The 19,393-nt window shown below is 42.8% G+C and overlaps 1 protein-coding gene across 2 annotated transcripts in view; it reads right to left on the reverse strand.

The window, feature by feature from the left end:
• The window catches only part of LOC111956111 (nuclear factor of activated T-cells, cytoplasmic 1-like), an 86,998-nt gene that overhangs the window by 13,278 nt on the left and 54,327 nt on the right, over window positions 1-19,393 (reverse strand). For both annotated transcript variants that reach the window (XM_070436348.1, XM_070436349.1), the window contains exons 9-10: window positions 3,970-4,102; window positions 1,240-1,848 (exon numbers count right to left, since the gene is read on the reverse strand). In XM_070436348.1, the coding sequence (XP_070292449.1) occupies window positions 1,240-1,848; window positions 3,970-4,102 (742 nt within the window). The remainder of the gene's footprint in view (window positions 1-1,239; window positions 1,849-3,969; window positions 4,103-19,393) is intronic.

Here is a 19,393-nt window from a genome sequence, read left to right on the forward strand (position 1 = left end):
GTGCCAAAACTCCTGTCCACATTACTGTAATTATACCTCTCCTGGTCCAAATCCACATGTAACCGTGCCAAAACTCCTGTCCACAATACTGTAATTATACCTATCCTGGTCTAAATCCACATGTATCCGTGCCAAAACTCCTGTCCACATTACTGTAAATATACCTATCCTGGTCCAAATCCACATGTAACCGTGCCAAAACTCCTGTCCACATTACTGTAATTATACCACTCCTGGTCCAAATCCACCATTGTTCACTAAGTGTACAAGAGAAGCACAACTCCTGATAAATGTGGTTAGTGATAACTTGATTATTAGAGGAGCCATGTAAATAACCTACTACAATATAAGCTCTGCTGCTTGATTTCCCCAGACAGACAGAGCAGCCTAACAGAACTTCAGTCAGTGTGTTATTTAACCAGACTGCTAGCAGGAAGGGGGCAATTAGAATGGTTGGAGCGTAGCTCCAGCATAACAACCMATCCACCAGGGCTAGGAAGGCCCAGACCAACCCAGCCAGACATTTGAGCTCAGTTCAGTTCAGCAGGGGTCTGGTGCAGATCACATCAAAGAGCTCTACTTTTACTGCTGCTGATAGCTGCTGGTTAGCGACTCTCCCAGCTCCAGGTCTGAAGGATGGTTTCCTCCCAGTGATTGATATGGGGCCAGGCAGCACTGTTGTTTAGCTAACCCCAGGGAAGATCATTTATCCCATTTATTGCAAATCAGCACACAGCCCAGAACCCTTAGTGGTGGTGAATGCTGGAATCCCAGACCAGTGAGATCATAAAACTGGGTTTCTAAAATCCCCCAGCTTGCACTCTGCTTGGGAGGAATAAAAGAGGTCGAGGAGAGTTGTTTATTTTATCAGTGGACTTTTAAAAGGCCTGGCCATTATTCAGGGGCTTCAAAGTATCTACCAGGGTTCTATGATCTAACGGTAAATCCCTGTTCTAGTCGGCTGATAGCAGTGGGAGGAATTAGGACCAGAGGGTGTTAATCATAAAAGCCTTTCTCACTAAGTTCATGAGAAGGCAATTACTGTAAATAGTGACTGATAGTAGCATAGCATAGTATTGTATTACATCAAGTGTGCATTTACATAGCTTCTAAGCAGCTGGCTATACAAAAAATGATTTACAATATGCCAATAATATGATTTACTGTATGTTTCAATGGTGGCTTTAATTGTCACAGTGCATTAGGATAATGTGGAGAGGTTTATGATTAATAACTCACCATCATCTAGGTACATCTGGTCCAGTTCCTCTGGCTCCTGTTTGATGTTAATGGCCAACGTGGGGCTCGAGGAGCGGCTGCCTCTCTCTGGCACTTTGGAGAACTGTTGGGTCACTGGGCTGGAGCTGCCACTGATGGGCTGGGGCGGCGTTAGGCAGTGGGTGGGGGAGAACGGGGCTTCCGGGCCGCTGGTGTCAGGGGTGGAGGGCTGTGAGCCTGGTGAGGATGAGGCACTACTGGGTGGGTAGAGGACAGATTGCGGCTGGTAGCATCCAGGACTCTCCTGGATGATGGAGACATGTGGGATCGGAGACTGGGATGGGCCTGCTGACAGGCACTTGGAGAAGGGCGTTGTGGGTGACAGGTCATGCAGTTTGGGACTGGTGCTGGGGGAGGATGAGGAGGACAGTGAGGAAGGCTTCCCTCCCAGTCTCCGTTGGCAGGTGGAGTAGGCGCCCCCCACACACGGCCGGAGTTCTGTGGGTATAATGGAGGTCATGACCTGTGGGGTGTAGTAGGGCTTGGGGTGAAGCGCCAGGCCAGGTCCACGCTGGGGACACACCTGAGGGGGGTCGTAGTCATCATTCGGCTCCGTTTTTATCATTGGAACTGAAAGAAGGAGAAAAAGGAGAGGAAAAAGAGGAAAATGAATAAGCATACAGTTCGATCTCCTGTCGAGTGTAGAGAGTGAGAAAGTGTCAGTGAATAAGTGAGTGAGCGAGTGAGTGAGCGAGTGAGCGAGTGAGTGAGTGAGTGAGTGAGTGAGTGAGTGAGTGAGTGAGTGAGTGAGTGAGTGAGTGAGTGAGTGAGTGAGTGAGTGAGTGAGTGAGTGAGTGGGTTTGTGGCTAGGATACCCACAGCCAAACAAACACTCTCATCAATGAGACTCTGTGTCTTTTTCACCCTGCTGAAAATATTCAAAAATGAAAAAAGGGAGAGACAAAAGGGATGAATCATCACCACAAGAGACTTCAGCTGGTTCTACAATAAAAATGTATATTTTCTTTGGATCAGACCCGGGCAATAATATCCTATAAACGTGCATTATGAAATATGTTGCTGCTGCAGAAGCTTCATACTGTATCCAAACATGAAATAGATTACTGCTCTCTCAAAAAACCACACACAAAAAAACTTTTACCAAATATGCTATGTATTGCTCCTTCAAACCCCAATATTTCAAGACGTGGCTCAGTATTGAAACAAAATGGGTGCCTGCAAAATGCTTTGAAGATTGCAATGATTATGCTTGTGGTGACCATGGTTGAGTTCAGAAGGGCCCTTTCTCCACTGTCTTGTTCTCAGTTCCCAGCCCTTGGCTACCGATACCAAATTCCTGTGTGGATCGTGTTGAACATTACATTTCAACAAGATCCACACGTGTTGAACATTACATCTCCTCCTGTATGATTCTCGGTCAATCTCGTTTAACGGCTGACGCCGCAGTCCACTGACAACCGACCGTTAGCAGCRGTTTTGAACCTGAGATTTATCGTGCATCAAAAACGAAACTCGATTTGCACACCTAAAACGAGTGAAACCAAGCTACATCCTGCAGTACCCAGCCTTGCTGAGCCCGCTGTCAAGTGAACAAGGTGAATTCTGATGAGACGAGTCATGCCAACAGCAGGTTTACAATAGCGAACCGCTTCTATTTTAGACCCAGTAGGACGCAGTGTGTCTGCAAGCGACAGGGTAGACTAATGCGCAGACACAACACACAGATGAGTAGGATGAGTGCAATGTTTGTGTTACCACAAAATCTGAGTGTGCCTTAGCACCTCCGCAATAAAAATCTGTGATGTTGCTGAAATAACAATACTGTAAGCTTACTGTTAGAAATGCCTGAGTAAGTGGACTGTAACAGAAATGTTTGTACTTCTGCATATTTTATTGATATATGAAAGTTTAAAAAAAATTATAAGCGACAATCATTTCCATCTCATTAGGTGTAGGCTTAATCCACACATTTTTTGGAGGGATATCAAATCTTCTTTTACTGTAGGTTTAGCTGTCTGGACCTAATGTGTAGACTACTAGAGTGTGTGGCATGACTTCACATACCACACTGTCCAGACAGCTTGTTTAATGAAGAGACTTGAGTCTAACCCTTTAAGAGACACTGACCAGGCCCAGTGTCCCCTCTCTCCCCCCTCTCTGACTCTGACTCTCACCAGAGGCTGAGGACAATGCTTCACTTTCAGAGGGGAAAGCAACTGAGGCACGTCAGTGCCCACATACAGGACTGGGACCGCAGTTGAATTAGAGCTTTGAACCACCCACTGGATACTAGCTTTCTCCAAGCCGGCTGCAATTAGAAGTGTTTATTTTTTTTACATTTGATCTGGTGTGGCGTTTTTCATTTAGTCTGGCAACAGTTTGGCTATTCAAAAAACAGTGTTCCCCTCCCCTTTTCCACTCTGGTACAGTCCACTCCAAGTGTTCCTATAGCTGCAGGTATGGAAAATAATATATTTTATGGAGATCCATTTTTACATTGGGAATAACTCAAACCATCGCTTTGTTCCTCACTTGAAAACCACCAAAGACGGAATACAGAATGTTTGTGTTCTTTTCTTCAGATGTAAAAATTGTGCTTAAAGTTTTCTTATTGGTCTGGGATATGAAAGGACAATGATAGACAAAAGAGGAGTAGGGGATAGGGTGCTGGGTAGAAAAAGAGAGAGAGAAAGAGAGAGATGGAGACAGACAGAACGAAAGAGAGTTTACCATTGGCAGACATGTAGGTGAAGTGCTGGTACTGGCTCCTTTTCCTCTTGCCATTGCACACATAGAAGTTCACCTGAACAGGATTGGATATCCTCTGGTTCCGATAAGGAGGGATTTCAATGAGAAGAGATGTCTGCAATATAAAGGCAAAGGCAATGCCATCCATAGTGAGACGCAACCGAGTGCCTTCAGAAAGTATTCACACCCCTTGACTTTTTCCAAATGTTGTTGCGTTAAAGCCTGTATTTAAAATGGGATTACATTTAGATTGTTTGGTCACTGGTCTACACACAATACCCCATAATGTCAAAGTGGAATTATATTTCTCATTTGTTTTTTAAAAAATCAATAAAAAATGAAAAGCTGAAATGTCTTGAGTCAATAAGTATTCAACCCTTTTGTTATGGCAGGCCTAAATAAGTCCAGGAGTAAAAATGTGCTTAACAAGTCATATGATAGGTTGCATGGACTCACTTTGTGTGCAATAATATTGTTTAACATGATTTTTGAATGACTACCTCATCTCTGTACCCAACACATACAATTATCTGTAAGGTCCCTCAGTCGAGCAGTGAATTTCAAATACATATTCAACCACAAAGTTTATGGAGCTTTTCCAATGCCTCACAAAGAAGGGCATCTATTGGTACAGTGCTTGCGAAAGTATTCACCCCCCTTGGCATTATTCCWATTTTGTTGCCTTACAACCTGGAATTAAAATATATTTTTGGGGGGTTTGTATCATTTGATTTACACAACATGCCTACCACTTTGAAGATGCAAAATATGTTTTATTGTGAAATTAACAAGAAATAAGACAAAAAAACTAAACTTGAGTGTGCATAACTATTCACCCCCCCCCCAAAGTCAATACTTTGTAGAGCCCCCTTTTGCAGAAATTACAGCTGCAAGTCTCTTGGGGTATGTCTCTATGAGCTTGGCACATCTAGCCACTGGGATTTTTGCCCATTCTTCAAGGCAAAACTGCTCCAGCTTCTATAAATTGGATGGGTTCCACTGCTGTACAGCAATCTTTAAGTCATACCACAGATTCTCAAATGGACTGAGGTCTTGGCTTTGACTAGGCCATTCCAAGACATTTAAATGTCTCCCCTTAAACCACTCGAGTGTGGCTTTAGCAGTATGCTTAGTTTCATTGTCCTGCTGGAAGGTGAACCTCCGTCCCAGTCTCAAATCTCTGGAAGACTGAAACAGGTTTCCCTCAAGAATTTCCCTGTATTTAGCGCCATCCATCATTCCTTCAATTCTGACCAATTTCCCAGTCCCTGCCGATTAAAAACATCTCCACAGCATGATGATGCCACCACCATGCTTCAATGTGGGGATGCTGTTCTCGGGGTGATGAGAGGTGTTGGGTTTGCGCCAGACATAGCGTTTTCTTTGATGGCCAAAAAGCTCAATTTTAGTCTCATCTGACCAGAGTACCTTCTTCCATATGTTTGGGGAGTCTCCCACATGCCTTTTGGTGAACACCAAACATGTTTCCTTATTTTTTTCTTTAAGCAATGGCTTTTTTTTCTGGCCACTGCTCTGTGGAGTGTACAGCTTAAAGTGGTCCTATGCCAGATACTCCAATCTACGCTGTGGAGCTTTGCAGCTCCTTCAGGGTTATCTTTGGTCTCTTTGTTGCCTCTCTGATGAATGCCCTCCATGCCTGGTCTGTGAGTTTTGGTGGGCGGCCCTCTCTTGGCAGATTTGTTGTGGTGCCATATTCTTTAAAAAATGTATTAATGGATTTAATGGTGCTCTGTGGGATGTTCAAAGTTTCAGATATTTTTTTAGAACCCAACCCTGATCTGTACTTCTCCACAACTTTGTCCCTGACCTGTTTAGAGAGCTCCTTGGTCTGCATGRTTCCGCTTGCTTGGTGGTGCCCCTTGCTTAGTGGTGTTGCAGACTCTGGGGCCTTTCAGAACAGGTGTATATATGAGATCATGTGACACTTCAATAAACWCCAACTGTGTGCAATCTAACTAATTATGTCACTTCTGAAGGTAATTGGTTGCACCAGATCTTATTTAGGGGCTTCATAGCAAAGGGGGTGAATACATATGCACGCACCACCTTTCAGTTTTTTTTTTTTTTTTTAATTTGAAACAAGTAATTTTTTTCATTTCACTTTACCAATTTGGACTATTTTGTGTATGTCCATTACATGAAATCCAAATAAAAATACATTTAAATTACAGGTTGTAATGCAACAAAATAGGAAAAACGCCAAGGGGGATGAATACTTTTGCAAGGCCCTGTGGATGGGTAAAAAATAAATAATCAGACATTGAATATCCCTTTGAGCATGGTGAAGTTATTCATTACACTTTGGATGGTGTATCAATACACCGAGTCACTACAAAGATACATGCGTCTGGAATCAGTTGCCGGAGAGGAAGGAAACCACTCAGGGATTTGAGGCCAATGGTGACTTTAAAACAGTTACAGAGTGGCTGTGATAGGAGAAAACTGAGGATGGATCAACAACATTGTAGATACTCCACAACACTAACCTAAATGACAGTAAAAGAAGGAAGACTGTACGGAATAAAAATATTCCAAAACAATACTTCAGGTTGTGGAAAGTTTTTATCCTGAATACAAAGTGTTATGTTTGGGGCAAATCCAATACAACACATTACTGAGTACCACTCTTCATATTTTGAAGCATAGTGGTGGCTGCATCATATTATGGGTATGTTTGTAGTCATTAAGGACTGGGGAGTTTTTCAGGAGAGAAAAAAAGAAACGGAATGAGCTAAGCACAAGCAAAATCCTAGAGGAAAACCTGGTTGAGTCTGGTTTCCACCAGACACTGGGAGATTAATTCACAGTTCAGCAGGACAATAATCTAAAACAAGGMCAAATCTACACTGGGGTTGCTTACCAAGAAGACAGTAAATGTTCCTGAGTGGCCAAGATACAGTTGACTTAAATCTACTTGAAAATCTAAAGCAAGATCTGTAAATGATTGTCTAGCAATGATCAACGTCCAATTTGACAGAGCTTGAAGAATTTTGAAAATAGTAATGTGCAAATGTTGCACAATCCAGGTATGGAAAGCTCTTAGAGACTTAACCAGAAAGACTCACAGCTGTAATGGCAGCCAAAGGTGCTTATACAAAGTATTGCTTCAGGGGTGTGAATACTTACATTACCATTCAAAAGTTGACACACCTACTCATTCAAGGGTTTTTCTTTATTTTTGCTATTTTGTACATTGAAGAATAATAGTGAAGACATCAAAACTATGAAATAACACATGGAATCACGTAGTAACCCAAAAAAGTGTTAAACAAATCAAAATATATTTTATATTTGAGATTCTTCAAAGTAGCCACCCTTTGCCTTGATGACAGCTTTGCACACACTTGGCATTCTCTCAACCAGCTTCATGAGGTAGTCACATGGAATGCATTTCAATTAACAGGTGTGCCTTGTTAAAAGTTAATTTATGGAATTTCTTTCTTTCTTAATGCGTTTTAAGCCAATCAGTTGTGTTGTGACAAGGGAGGGGTGGTATACAGAAAGACCAAGTCCATATTATGGCAAGAACAGCTCAAATTAGCAAAGAGAAATGACAGTCTATCATTACTTTAAGACATGAAGGTCAGTCAATGCCAAAATTTCCAGAAATTTGAAAGTTTTTTCAAGTGCAGTYGCAAAAACCATCAAATGCTATGATGAACCTGGCTCTCATGAGGACCGCCACAGGGAAGGAAGACCCAGAGTTACCTCTGCTGCAGAGGATAAGTTCATTATAGTTAACTGCACCTCAGATTGCAGCCCAAATAAATGCTTCACAGAGTTCAAGTAACAGACACATCTCAACATCAACTGTTCAGAGGAGACTGTGTGAATCAGGCCTTCATGTCAAATTGCTGCAAAGAAACCACTACTAAAGGAAACCAATAAGAAGAAGAGACTTGCTTGGGCCAATAAACACGAGCAATGGACATTAGACCGGTGGACATTTGTCCTTTGGTCCAAATTTAAGATTTTTGGTTCCAACCACTGTGTCTTTGTGAGACGCAGAATAGGTGAACGGAAGATCTCCACAAGTGTGGTGGAGGAGGTGTRATGGTACTTTGCTGGTGACACTGTCTGTGATTTATTTAGAATTCAAGGCACACTTAACCAGCATGGGTACCACAGCATTCTGCAGCGATATGTCATTCCATCTGGTTTGCACTTATTTAGCATTTTTAAATTTTAAATTTTACCTTTATTTTACTCAAGTCAGTTATGATCAAATTCTTATTTTCAATGACAGCCTAGGAACAGTGGGTTAACTGCCTTGTTCAGGGGCAGAACGACAGATTTTTACCTTGTCAGCTCGGGGATTCGATCTTGCAACCTTTTGATACTAGTCCAACACTCTAACCACTAGGCTACCTGCCGCTTAGTGGGACTATCATTTGTTTTTCAACAGGACAACGACCCAACACACCTCCAGGCTGTGTAAGTGTTATTTGACCAAGAAGGAGAGTGATGGAGTGCTGCATCAGATGACCTGGCCACCACAATCACCCGACCTCAACCCAATTGAGATGATTTGGGATGAGTTGGACCGCAGAGTGAAGGAAAAGCAGCCAACAAAGCATTCCAGGTGAAGCTTGTTGAGAGAATGCCAAGAGGAGAGTGATGGAGAAAACAGTCTATGACTTGGGTGACTGGAGTCTGACAATTTTATGGGCTTTCCTCTGACACCGCCTATTATATAGGTCATCGATTGCAGGAAGCTTGGCCCCAGTGATGTACTAGGATGTACGCACACTACCCTGCATAAGGCGCTACAGAGGGTAATGCGTACGCCCCAGTAAATCACTGGGGCTAAGCTTCCTGCAATTCTAGGACCTATATACCAGGCGGTGTCAGAGGAAAACCCATAAAAGTTTCAGAGACTCCAGTCACTCAAGTCATAGACTGTTTTCTCTGCTACCGCACGGCAAGCGGTACCGGAGCGACAAGTCTAGGACCAAAAGGCTCCTTAAAAGCTTCTACCCCCAAGCCATAAGACTGCTGAACAATTAATCAAATGGCCACCGGACTATTACATTGACCCCGTCCCCATTTGTTTTGTACACTGCTGCTACTCGCTGTTTATTATCTATGCATAGTCACTTCACCCCTACCTACAGTTGAAGTTGGAAGTTTACATACACTTATGTTGGAGACATTAAAAGTTGTTTTTCAAGCACTCGACAAATTTCTTGTTAAAGTTTTGGACAGTCGGTTAGGACATCTAGTTTGTGCATGACACAAGTCATTTTTCCAACAATTGTTTACAGACAGATTATTTCACTTATAATTCACTGGATCACAATTCCAGTGGGTCAGAAGTTTACATACACCAAGTTGACTGTGCCTTTAAACAGCTTGGAGAAATCCAGAAAATTATGTCATGACTTTAGAAGCTTCTGATAGGCTAATTGACATCATTTGAGTCAATTGGGGGTGTACCTGTGGATGTATTTCAAGGCCTACCTTCAAACTCAGTGCCTCTTTGCTTGACATCATGGGAAAATCAAAAGAAATCAACCAAGACCTCAGAAAAAAAAATTGTAGACCTCCACAATTCTGGTTCATCCTTGGGAGCAATTTCCAATTTCCTGGGACCACGCAGCCGACATACTGCTCAGGAAGGAGACGCGTTCTGTCTCCTAGAGATGAACGTACTTTGGTGCGAAAGGTGCAAATCAATCCCAGAACAACAGCAAAGGACCTTGTGAAGATGCTGCAGGAAACAGGTACAAAAGTATCTATATCCACAGTAAAACGAGTCCTATATTGACATAACCTGAAAGGTCGCTCAGCAAAGAAGAGACCACTGCTCCAAAACCGCCATAAAAATGCCAGATTACGGTTTGCAACTGCACATGGGGACAAAGATCATACTTTTTGGAGAAATGTCCTGTGGTCTGATGAAACAAAAATAGAACTGCTTGGCCATAATGCCCATCGTCATGTTTGGAGGAAAAAGGGGGAGGCTTGCAAGCCGAAGAACACCATCCAAACTGTGAAGCACAGGGGTGGCAGCATCATGTTGTGGGGGTGCTTTGCTGCAGGAGGGATTGGTGCACTTCACAAAATAGATGGCATCATAAGGGAGGGAAATTATGTGGATATATTGAAGCAACATCTCAAGACATCAGTCAGGAAGTTAAAACTTGGTCGCAAATGGTTCTTCCAAATGGACAATGACCCCAAGCATACTTTCAAAGTTGTGGCAAAATTGCTTAAGGACAACAAAGTCAAGGTATTGGAGTGGCCATCACAAAGCCCTGACCTCAATCCTATAGAAAATGTGTGGGCAAAACTGAAAAAGTGTGTGCGATCAAGGAGGCCTACATACCTGACTCAGTTACACCAGCTCTGTAAGGAGGAATGCGCCAAAATTTACCCAACTTATTGTGGGAAGCTTGTGGAAGGCTACCCAAAACATTTGACCCAAGTTAAACAATTTAAAGGCAATGCTACCAAATAGTAATTGAGTGTATGTAAACTTCTGAACCACAGGGAATGTGATGAAAAAAATAAAAGCTGAACTAAATTATTCTCTCTGCTATTATTCTGACGTTTCACATTATTAAAATAAAGTGGTGATCCTAACTGACAGGGAATTTTTACTAGGATTAAATGTCAGGAATTGTGAAAAACTGAGTTTAAATGTATTTGGCTAAGGTGTATGTAAACTTCAGACTTCAACTGTATGTCAATAGGTCATGCTGGCACTATGAAGACATCCTTTACCAACAGCACCATTTGTTGACATTGGGAACTGACACAAAATGAACACCTCATTAAAAGACCTAGAGCTTTTTGTTTTACATTGTGTTTCACTTTGAAGACACTATCTATGAGTGGCGATGGCCCCTGGTAAAATAGACAGTCGACTTTGGGCTATAATCTATAGTAAGTGATGCCTTCTCAACATGGCTCCTCATGTTTATTCTCTCTGTCACTCAAATAATGTTGCATTTGAACATGATGTTCTCATACAGTATATAGGAATCTCATTTTCTTTCACCAAAGAAAGCAGTTCTACAAGCTTGCTGAAACTGGACTGGGTGACGTCAGGTCGAATCAGGGTCACCCTACTCCCGGAGTCCACAAGCGCTGTGGTGTGGCTCTTACCGGGGTGACAGGGGAAGAATCACTCTCCTTAGCCCAGCATGCCATCATCAAGCCGCAGGGCCGCCCAGTGACTATCGGGACATCGCGGTTTGGACAGTTCCAGGCGATGTGTCCCGACTCGCCACACTCGTAGCATTTCCTGCTGCCCATATTCAGGAAAGGGCGTTGTCTTGGGGAGCTGGCTGTTGGTGTCCCCCCATCCTTGGCTGGGGTCCCGGCATGGTCCTCCGCTCTTTTTCCGCTCCTCCGGGCGAGTGGCAGGTTCCAACTTCATGGTTTTCCGCTACTCAGAACCTCCAAAGCCACCTGTTGTCCTACTACCAGTTCCGCCAGCTGATCTGCGCTCTGCGGGTTAGCTTGCTTGCTAACTTTTTGGCTGCGAGCGGGAGAGAGAGCGTAGAAATGTATCTATGACCACTTTCTCGGTGGTTGTGAGCGTCAGTGGTTCAGCAGTTAGCCAGCTCTTGGCCAGCCTACTTACATCATGCATTTGCGATCGGGGGGATGCTGTACGATCATACGCCTAATCATGGAATCTTTRTGCMCTGCTAATCAGGGTGTAACCATACCGGCACAGGATTTAAATTTTCAGCCCTYGTAATGCGTCGCATTGTCAGCCTTCAGATCCTGATAGGTCTTCTGTGCCGCACCTGACAGGAAGGGTGCTAACAGGCTGGCCCATTGCTCATGGAACCATTTCTCCCTAGCCGCCGTCCTGTCAAAGGCTTGGAGGTAAGCCTCGATGTCGTCAGCCTCTCAGCTTCAGTATAAACCTACAGGGTTTGGGATGAGAGACTGCTGCGCCTGCCGCCCTGCCGCCCTGGGCGGCTGTCAGCTGGCTGAGTTCAGCTCGCAGGGGAGCGGTCTGCTGGTGCTGTTCCTCCAGCARCTCCAAATACATAGCCTGCTGGGTTATGTTCGCCTCCACCGGCTGTCTCACCAATGCTTCCATGGTGCTCTGTGTCTGTTTCGTTATTGAGCTTGGTTTGGGKTCCCCGCATTCTCCACCACATGTAGCAGGTTTAAGGGTGTGAGGTTTCCACATACATTTCTTCACAACACACTCTTCACAACACACTCTTCCCTCTCCATTCTCTGCCCCTTTGTGCAGGCCGCTTCCTCTTTTATCCCCAAGCACTCCCTGGCTTAATGATCCACAGGCTCGCCTTGTTGGGACAGGAAGCCCATTTAAGGCTCAGGGGTGGAGCCAGCGGGCTGCAAGGTATCTCCCTTCAATCACCACTCCCCTCAGCTCTCCCTGCCGTCTGCCACAATGCACACAGATGCAAACAGAGACTGATAGTTACACATACACTGAGTGTACAAAACATTAAGGGCACCTTCCTAATATTGAGTTTCACTCCTCCTTCTTTTCACTCCTCCCACAATTGTGTGAAGTTGAAGCTGGATGTCCTTTGGGTGGTGGACCATTCTTGATACACATGTTGAGCATGAAAAACCCAGCAGCGTTGCAGTTCTTGACATAAACTGATGCGCCTCGCACTTAAATATTTTGTCTTGCCCATTCACCCTCTGAATGGCACACATACACAATCCATGTCTCAATTGTCTCGAGCGTTAAAATCCTTCTTTAACCTGTCTCCTCCCCTTCATCTACACTGATTGAAGTGGATTTAACAAGTGATATCAATAAGGGATCATAGCTTCACTTGGATTCACCTGGTTAGTCTATGTCATGGAAATAATCCTTAATGTTTTGTATTCTCAGTGTACACACAAAACTGGCCAAAATATCGTGAAACATTTATTTTGCGAAGTAAAGACACACCTGAGATATGTCACAGATGGCCATCAGGTATGTTTCTTTAAATCAGCCACTTTATCCTGCACTGTCATTTTATATCCAGTTCAGGGAGTGTCCAGGGCATTCGGAAAGTATTCAGACTCCCCATTTTGTTACGTTACAGTCTTGTTCTAAAATGTGACCCGATTCAGGAAACTAGGTGTATGTCACAAGTCACGACTTCACAGGAGAGCCTTTTGAAAGTAAAAAAAACAAAAAAAAATATCAAAATGCGTTTTTTGGCAGAAATGCTTTCTCGAACATGTGAACTTTCATGTGCCTTAATATCAAATGTGTATGTCATCTGTAAATACGAATAAAAATGTTAAATTATGAGTTTTTTTTTAAAGATATTCTGTTACCCATGGAGAACTGCAAATATGTTGCTACTGCTCTCAATAACATTGCTGCCCTGAATTTATCAGGCGCTTTCGACAAGTGTCAGTGGGAAAAGGTTGTGATGGACAACGATCGGGCCATGCTATGGCTGGCAACAACACCTGACTCCGTACTTCAGGCCGCTTCCACAGATCAAGCAGTACCAGCACTTCAGGTWAAAAAAAAAKTTCTTTGTATGAGGTTATTCTTATCTAAACTTGGGAGGTGAATTGATGTTGTGCAGGGTTGTAATGTCTTCTGATTTTTTGTTATTCCCTGTTCTACAGCTTCGATGCTCTGGAGCCTGGTGTTGTCGCCAAAAAGCGTTCGGGCTGTCGGGACCAGGTTTCAGCTGCTGCACAACGCTGACATCCTTCCTCCCATAGATGGTCTGCCTGTAAAAGCACCACCTGGACTGGACACAGTTTGTCTAGCTATCTTTTTGACAAGATCAGGGAGTTTTATGATGAAGAGGCTATGGACATCACATGCCCTGCACCAAAGTCAAGGGCAGGACAGAAACAGGCTCTCCGAATATAGATTCCCTTGTTCATGCGTGGTTTGGACGGACCAGTCATCAGCATTATCTGCAGTGCCTCTATTCACATGACTCTCTCCTAACACACACACCATACGTTGCTGCAATTTTTTTTATCCTGATGCTCAGCCACTTTACCCCTGATTGTATGCATATAACTACCTCGTCTATCACTAATATCGTTATTGATATTGTTCTTGTACATACTGTATAAAAAAAGAAGAGGCGACTCCGGGATGCTGGCCTTCTAGGCAGAGTTGCAAGGAAAAAGCCATATCTCAGACTGGCCAATAAAAAGAAAAGATTAAGATGAGCAAAAGAACACAGACACTAGACAGAGGAACTCTGCCTAGAAGGCAAGCATCCCGGAGTCGCCTCTTCACTGTTGTCGTTGAGACTGGTGTTTGCTTCACCGTAGGGATGGTGCAAAATAGTTCAATCTTGGTTTCATAGGACCAGAAAATCTTGTTTCTCATTGTCTTTTAGGTGCCTTTTGGCAAACTCCAAGCGGGAGTTTGGCTTCCGTTTGGCAACTCTACAATAAAGGCCTGATTGGTGGAGTGCTGCAGAGATGGTTGACCTTCTGGAAGGTTTTCCCATCTCTACAGTGGACCTCTGGAGCTCTGTCAGAGTGACTATTGGATTCTTTGTCACCTCCCTGACCAAGGCCCTTCTCCCCCAATTGCTCAGTTTGGCCGGGCGGCCAGCTCTACGAAGAGTCTTGGTGGTTCCAAACTTCTTCCATTTAAGAATGATGGAGGCCACTGTCTTCTTGTGGACCTTCAATGCTGCAGAGATTTTTTGTTACCCTTCTCCAGATCTGTTCCTTATCACAATCGTGTTGCGGAGCTCTACGGGCAATTCCATCGACCTTATAGCTTGGTTTTTGCTCTGACATGCCCTTTCAACTGTGGTACCTTATAAAGACAGGTGTGTGCCTTTCCAAATCATGTCCAATCAATTGAAATGAACACAGGTGGACTCCAATCAAGTTGTAGAAACATCTCAAGGATGGTCAATGGAAACAGGATGCACCTGATACAAATTTCGAGTCTCATCGCAAAGGGTCTGAACACTTACAGTTGAAGTCGGAAGTTTACATACACCTTAGCCAAAATATATTTAAACTCAGTTTTTCACAATTCCTGACATTTAATCCTAGTAAAAATTCCCTGTCTTAGGTCAGTTAGGATCACTACTTTATTTTAAGAATGTGAAATGTCAGAATAATAGAGAGAATGATTTATTTAATCTTTTCTTTCATCACATTCCCAGTTGGTCAGAAGTTTACATACACTCAATTAGTATTTGGTAGCATTGCCTTTAAATTGCTTAACTAGGGTCAAACGTTTTGGGTAGCCTTCCACAAGCTTTCCACAATAAGTTGGGTGAAATTTGGTAACTGAATCAGGTTTRTWGGCCTCCTTGCTCGCACACACTTTTTCAGTTTAGCCCACTAATTTTCTATAGGATTGAGGTCAGGGCTTTGTGATGGGCACTCCAATACCTTGACTTTGTTGTCCTTAAGCCATTTTGTCACAACTTTGGAAGTATGCTTGGGGTCATTATCCATTTGGAAGAGCCATTTGCGACCAAGCTTTAACTTCCTGACTGATGTCTTGAGACTGTCTCTTATACACATCTAGATGTGTATAAGAGACAGGTGTTCTTCGGCTTGCAAGCCTCCCCCCTTTTCCTCTAAACATAACTATGGTCATTATGGCCAAACAGTTCTATTTTTGTTTCATAATTTCTCCAAAAAGTACGATCTTTGTCCCCATGTGCAGTTGCAAAACGTAGTCTGGCTTTTTATGGTGGTTTTAGAGCAGTGGCTTCTTCCTTGCTGAGCGGCCTTTCAGGTTATGTCGATATAGGACTCGTTTTWCTGTGGATACAGATACTTTTGTACCTGTTTCCTCCAGAATCTTCACAAGGTCCTTTGCTGTTGTTCTGGGATTGATTTGCACTTTTCACACCAAAGTACGTTCATCTCTAGGAGACAGAACGCGTCTCCTTCCTGAGCGGTATGACGGCTGCGTGGTCCCATGGTGTTTATACTTGCATACTATTGTTTGTACAGATGAACGTGGTACCTTCAGGTGTCTGGAAATTTCTCCCAAGGATGAACCAGACTTGTGTAGGTATACAAAAAAAATTCTGAGGTCTTGGCTGATTTCTTTTGATTTTCCCATGATGTCAAGAAAAGAGGCACTGAGTTTGAAGGTAGGCCTTGAAATACATCCACAGGTACACCTCCAATTGACTCAAATGATGTCAATTAGCCTATCAGAAGCTTCTAAAGCCATGACATCATTTTATGGAATTTTCCAAGCTGTTTAAAGGCACAGTCAACTTAGTGTATGTAAACTTCTGACCCACTGGAATTGTGATATAGTGAATTTTAAGTTAAATAATCTGTCTGTAAACAATTGTTGGAAAAATTACTGGTGTCATGCACAAAGTAGATGTACTAACCAACTTGCCAACACTATAGTTTGTTAACAATACACTTGTGGAGTGGTTGAAAAACAAGATTTAATGACTCCAACATAAGTGAATGTAAACTTCCGACTTCAACTGTATGTAAAGAAGGTATTTTTGAAATATTTTTTTTGTTTCCATTTTTTTTTTTATGTATATAAAACAGTTATTGCTTGGTCATTATGGGCTATTGTGCGTAGATTGATGAGGCCATTTTTTATTTAATCAATTTTAGAATAARGCTGTAACATAACAAAATGTGGAAAAAGTCACTGCACTGTATGTGATACTCCAGTCCAGATGGGGAATACAGTGAAAGCCCATACATTAGGTAAGGTTATACAGTAAACCATGGTGGTTTTCATTGTGATTAACTCTGAAATTCATCCAGGGCGTCTCCAGACGTTTCATTTCCCCCAGCACTGCTCCCTGCTGTCTGTGGGGGGAACGCAGGCCAGGACTGAACGTGTGCGACTTGGTTCAGCCCAGTCTGTGAGCATACCACAGTACTACACTGCATGGAGTTTTACAGACCTGGGTTCAAATACTATTTGAAAACATACTAATACTTTTAATGTTTGCTTTAGTCTGCCTGGAGTGCCATGTGGACGGGACTGGTGCAGTTTTGAGACTATTCTATTGGATTTATTGCACCAGGCAAGCTTAATCAAGCCCAGCTCAAGTATTTGAAATGAATTTGAATAGAATTTCTACCCGTGTTTAGAGGTTAATCCTTTAGTGTCTATTGACCCAACAGTGCGTGTCAACCTAAGTAACATAATGAAAAAGTCCCCCATCAAAATCTCTCAGTTTAAGCTAGAGATATCTGTTTTTTTGCATGGGCTGCGTCTCAATCAACCGCGTCCGCCTACGTCGGCCTTTCGCATTTGCAGTGGAAGGTGGCCGAGCTACAGCGGTCTTTGTCAGGTCTTCTCACAAAAACAGCTGTAGCATCTGAACGGTTTGGAACACAAACTAATATGACCACTCTATGAAAAGATGAGACTCTCATGATGGTGTTCTCTGTTTTGCTCTACGACCCCCACAAGTGTCACGGGACTCGTGAAGGTAACCAGTACTGTTTTTGGAATTTTCTTAACGGAAGTATGGTGGCAGTTCTGTGACAAAAAATTGGTTCAATTTGTATCCAAAAACGAAATATTTCTCCTAGATATAGGAAAGACACTACAAAACCACATTCCTAATGATTTATTTTTGGAGTGTCTATTTTGCCATTTATGAATGTGTTATTCAATGCATTTCTATGGGCTATGATAGAAAAGGCCAAATTCAATTACATTTATAAAATACAATACCTACATGGGTCCTAAAATTCAAAATCAAATAGCTAAATGATCCATGGTATGACAATCTTAAAACAATTCCATATGTTAGCTAGTAGAACTCCCCCACAAAGGCTAAGACTTTTTGAGGTTAACACCATCTATTGCAGACTTATGGAGGTGCTGAGCAGTAGCCAGACTGGAAATCGTTCATCTTGGCATTAGTCTTTGGAGGAAGGCTGCCTCTGGCAGGTGCAGGTGAGGCCTGACACACGTTACATCAAATCAGTACAGCCGTAAACTAAAGTGAAGCCAGATGAAGCACTTCTGTTGCGTTGCACATTGCGGCTTCACTCCGCTCTATTCTCCGCCCTGATAATGCGTCAGAGGATTAGTTAATGAAAAAGGGTCAATATAGAGTTTACTGTTTTAATCCATTATACTTTCAGCAATGAACAGTGTCTGGGGTGCTAGGGACTGTAGACAGCATTTATTTTATAGAGAGGGTGGAAAACAAGAAGAAAGTGAGCAGAGAGGTAGCTTTTTGAGAGGATCAAAACACATTATACATTTTTTCCTCATTCCTACCAGATGGCAATTGCGCTACAACCACTATTTGTCAGTTTCTCAAGAAACTAACTTTTGAGTTAATCGGCAATGACATGTTTAATTGCACACCTTATACCTAATTTGAGTAACTCCCGTCACAACAGAAAATTGTCTATATGACTAACCCTAGATCAAAGACTGACATACCAGACATTGAGAAGTTACAGTAGGTCTAATCAGCTCATCATTCACGAGTAACACCTCTAAATGATGATTTAATCTCCTCTTTGAGTCTGTTTAACATTTTTGAGGTGTTTAAAATTCCTCAGTGATGAATGTGTTGTCTCGCAGCTTTGTGGCACAATAGGCAAGGTTAAACCTGGCCAGGGCTCTGTCGGTGTTAAGAATGGGACTGATCCAGCAGTCTGGGCTGTGGAGTGTGCCCCTTGTCTGTTTGAGATTCACACAGATGTGTCCCAACAACAACAGTGAGTGTGTGCCCTGCTGAAAAAAAACAGCATAGACCAGCATAGGCTGGTGACCAGCCTTCATTGTGTTTTCGCTGGTGACCAGCCTTCATTGTGTTTTCGCTGGTGACCAGCCTTCATTGTGTTTTCGCTGGTGACCAGCCTTCGTTTTGTTGCTGCTGGTGACCAGCCTTTCATTGTGTTTTCGCTGGTGACCAGCTTCATTGTGTTTTCGCTGGTGACCAGCCTTCGTTTTGTTGGCTGCTGGTGACCAGCCTTTATTGTGTTTTCGCTGGTGACCAGCCTTTGCTGTGTTTTGGACACTGGTGTGTATCAACATGAGCTGATGATCGGCGTACCAGCAATAGTCACCCACAAAACTAGCATCAAGTCACATTATACTGGTTGGCTAAGTGATGTCTAATTTCTATTGGAACCAGCCAGTGGGACGTTCCAATAATTGGAACTTTTATTCACCCACGATCTGCATTCATAATGACTGCCAGGGTTTAGAAATGTAATAGATGAGACTATCTAAACCATTTCAATTGGAACAACCATTTCAGTAATGGGTGCAACAAACAGCTCCAACTAACAGACTGGATTAGAAGAATTTATGTTATCTATTTTGTGTAGCATAAGATAAATTCATTGATTAATTAGTCAATCATTGTACATGCCAAAACATAGATGTTAAAACAAAATTCTAAAAATCTAATTGCAATAGAGCATGCTGGGAAATATGATAATAGTCATGGTTTTGCAGACCAGCTTC

The sequence above is a fragment of the Salvelinus sp. IW2-2015 genome, linkage group LG31 (genome assembly GCF_002910315.2).
Source record: "Salvelinus sp. IW2-2015 linkage group LG31, ASM291031v2, whole genome shotgun sequence".
Lineage (NCBI taxonomy): Eukaryota > Metazoa > Chordata > Actinopteri > Salmoniformes > Salmonidae > Salvelinus > Salvelinus sp. IW2-2015.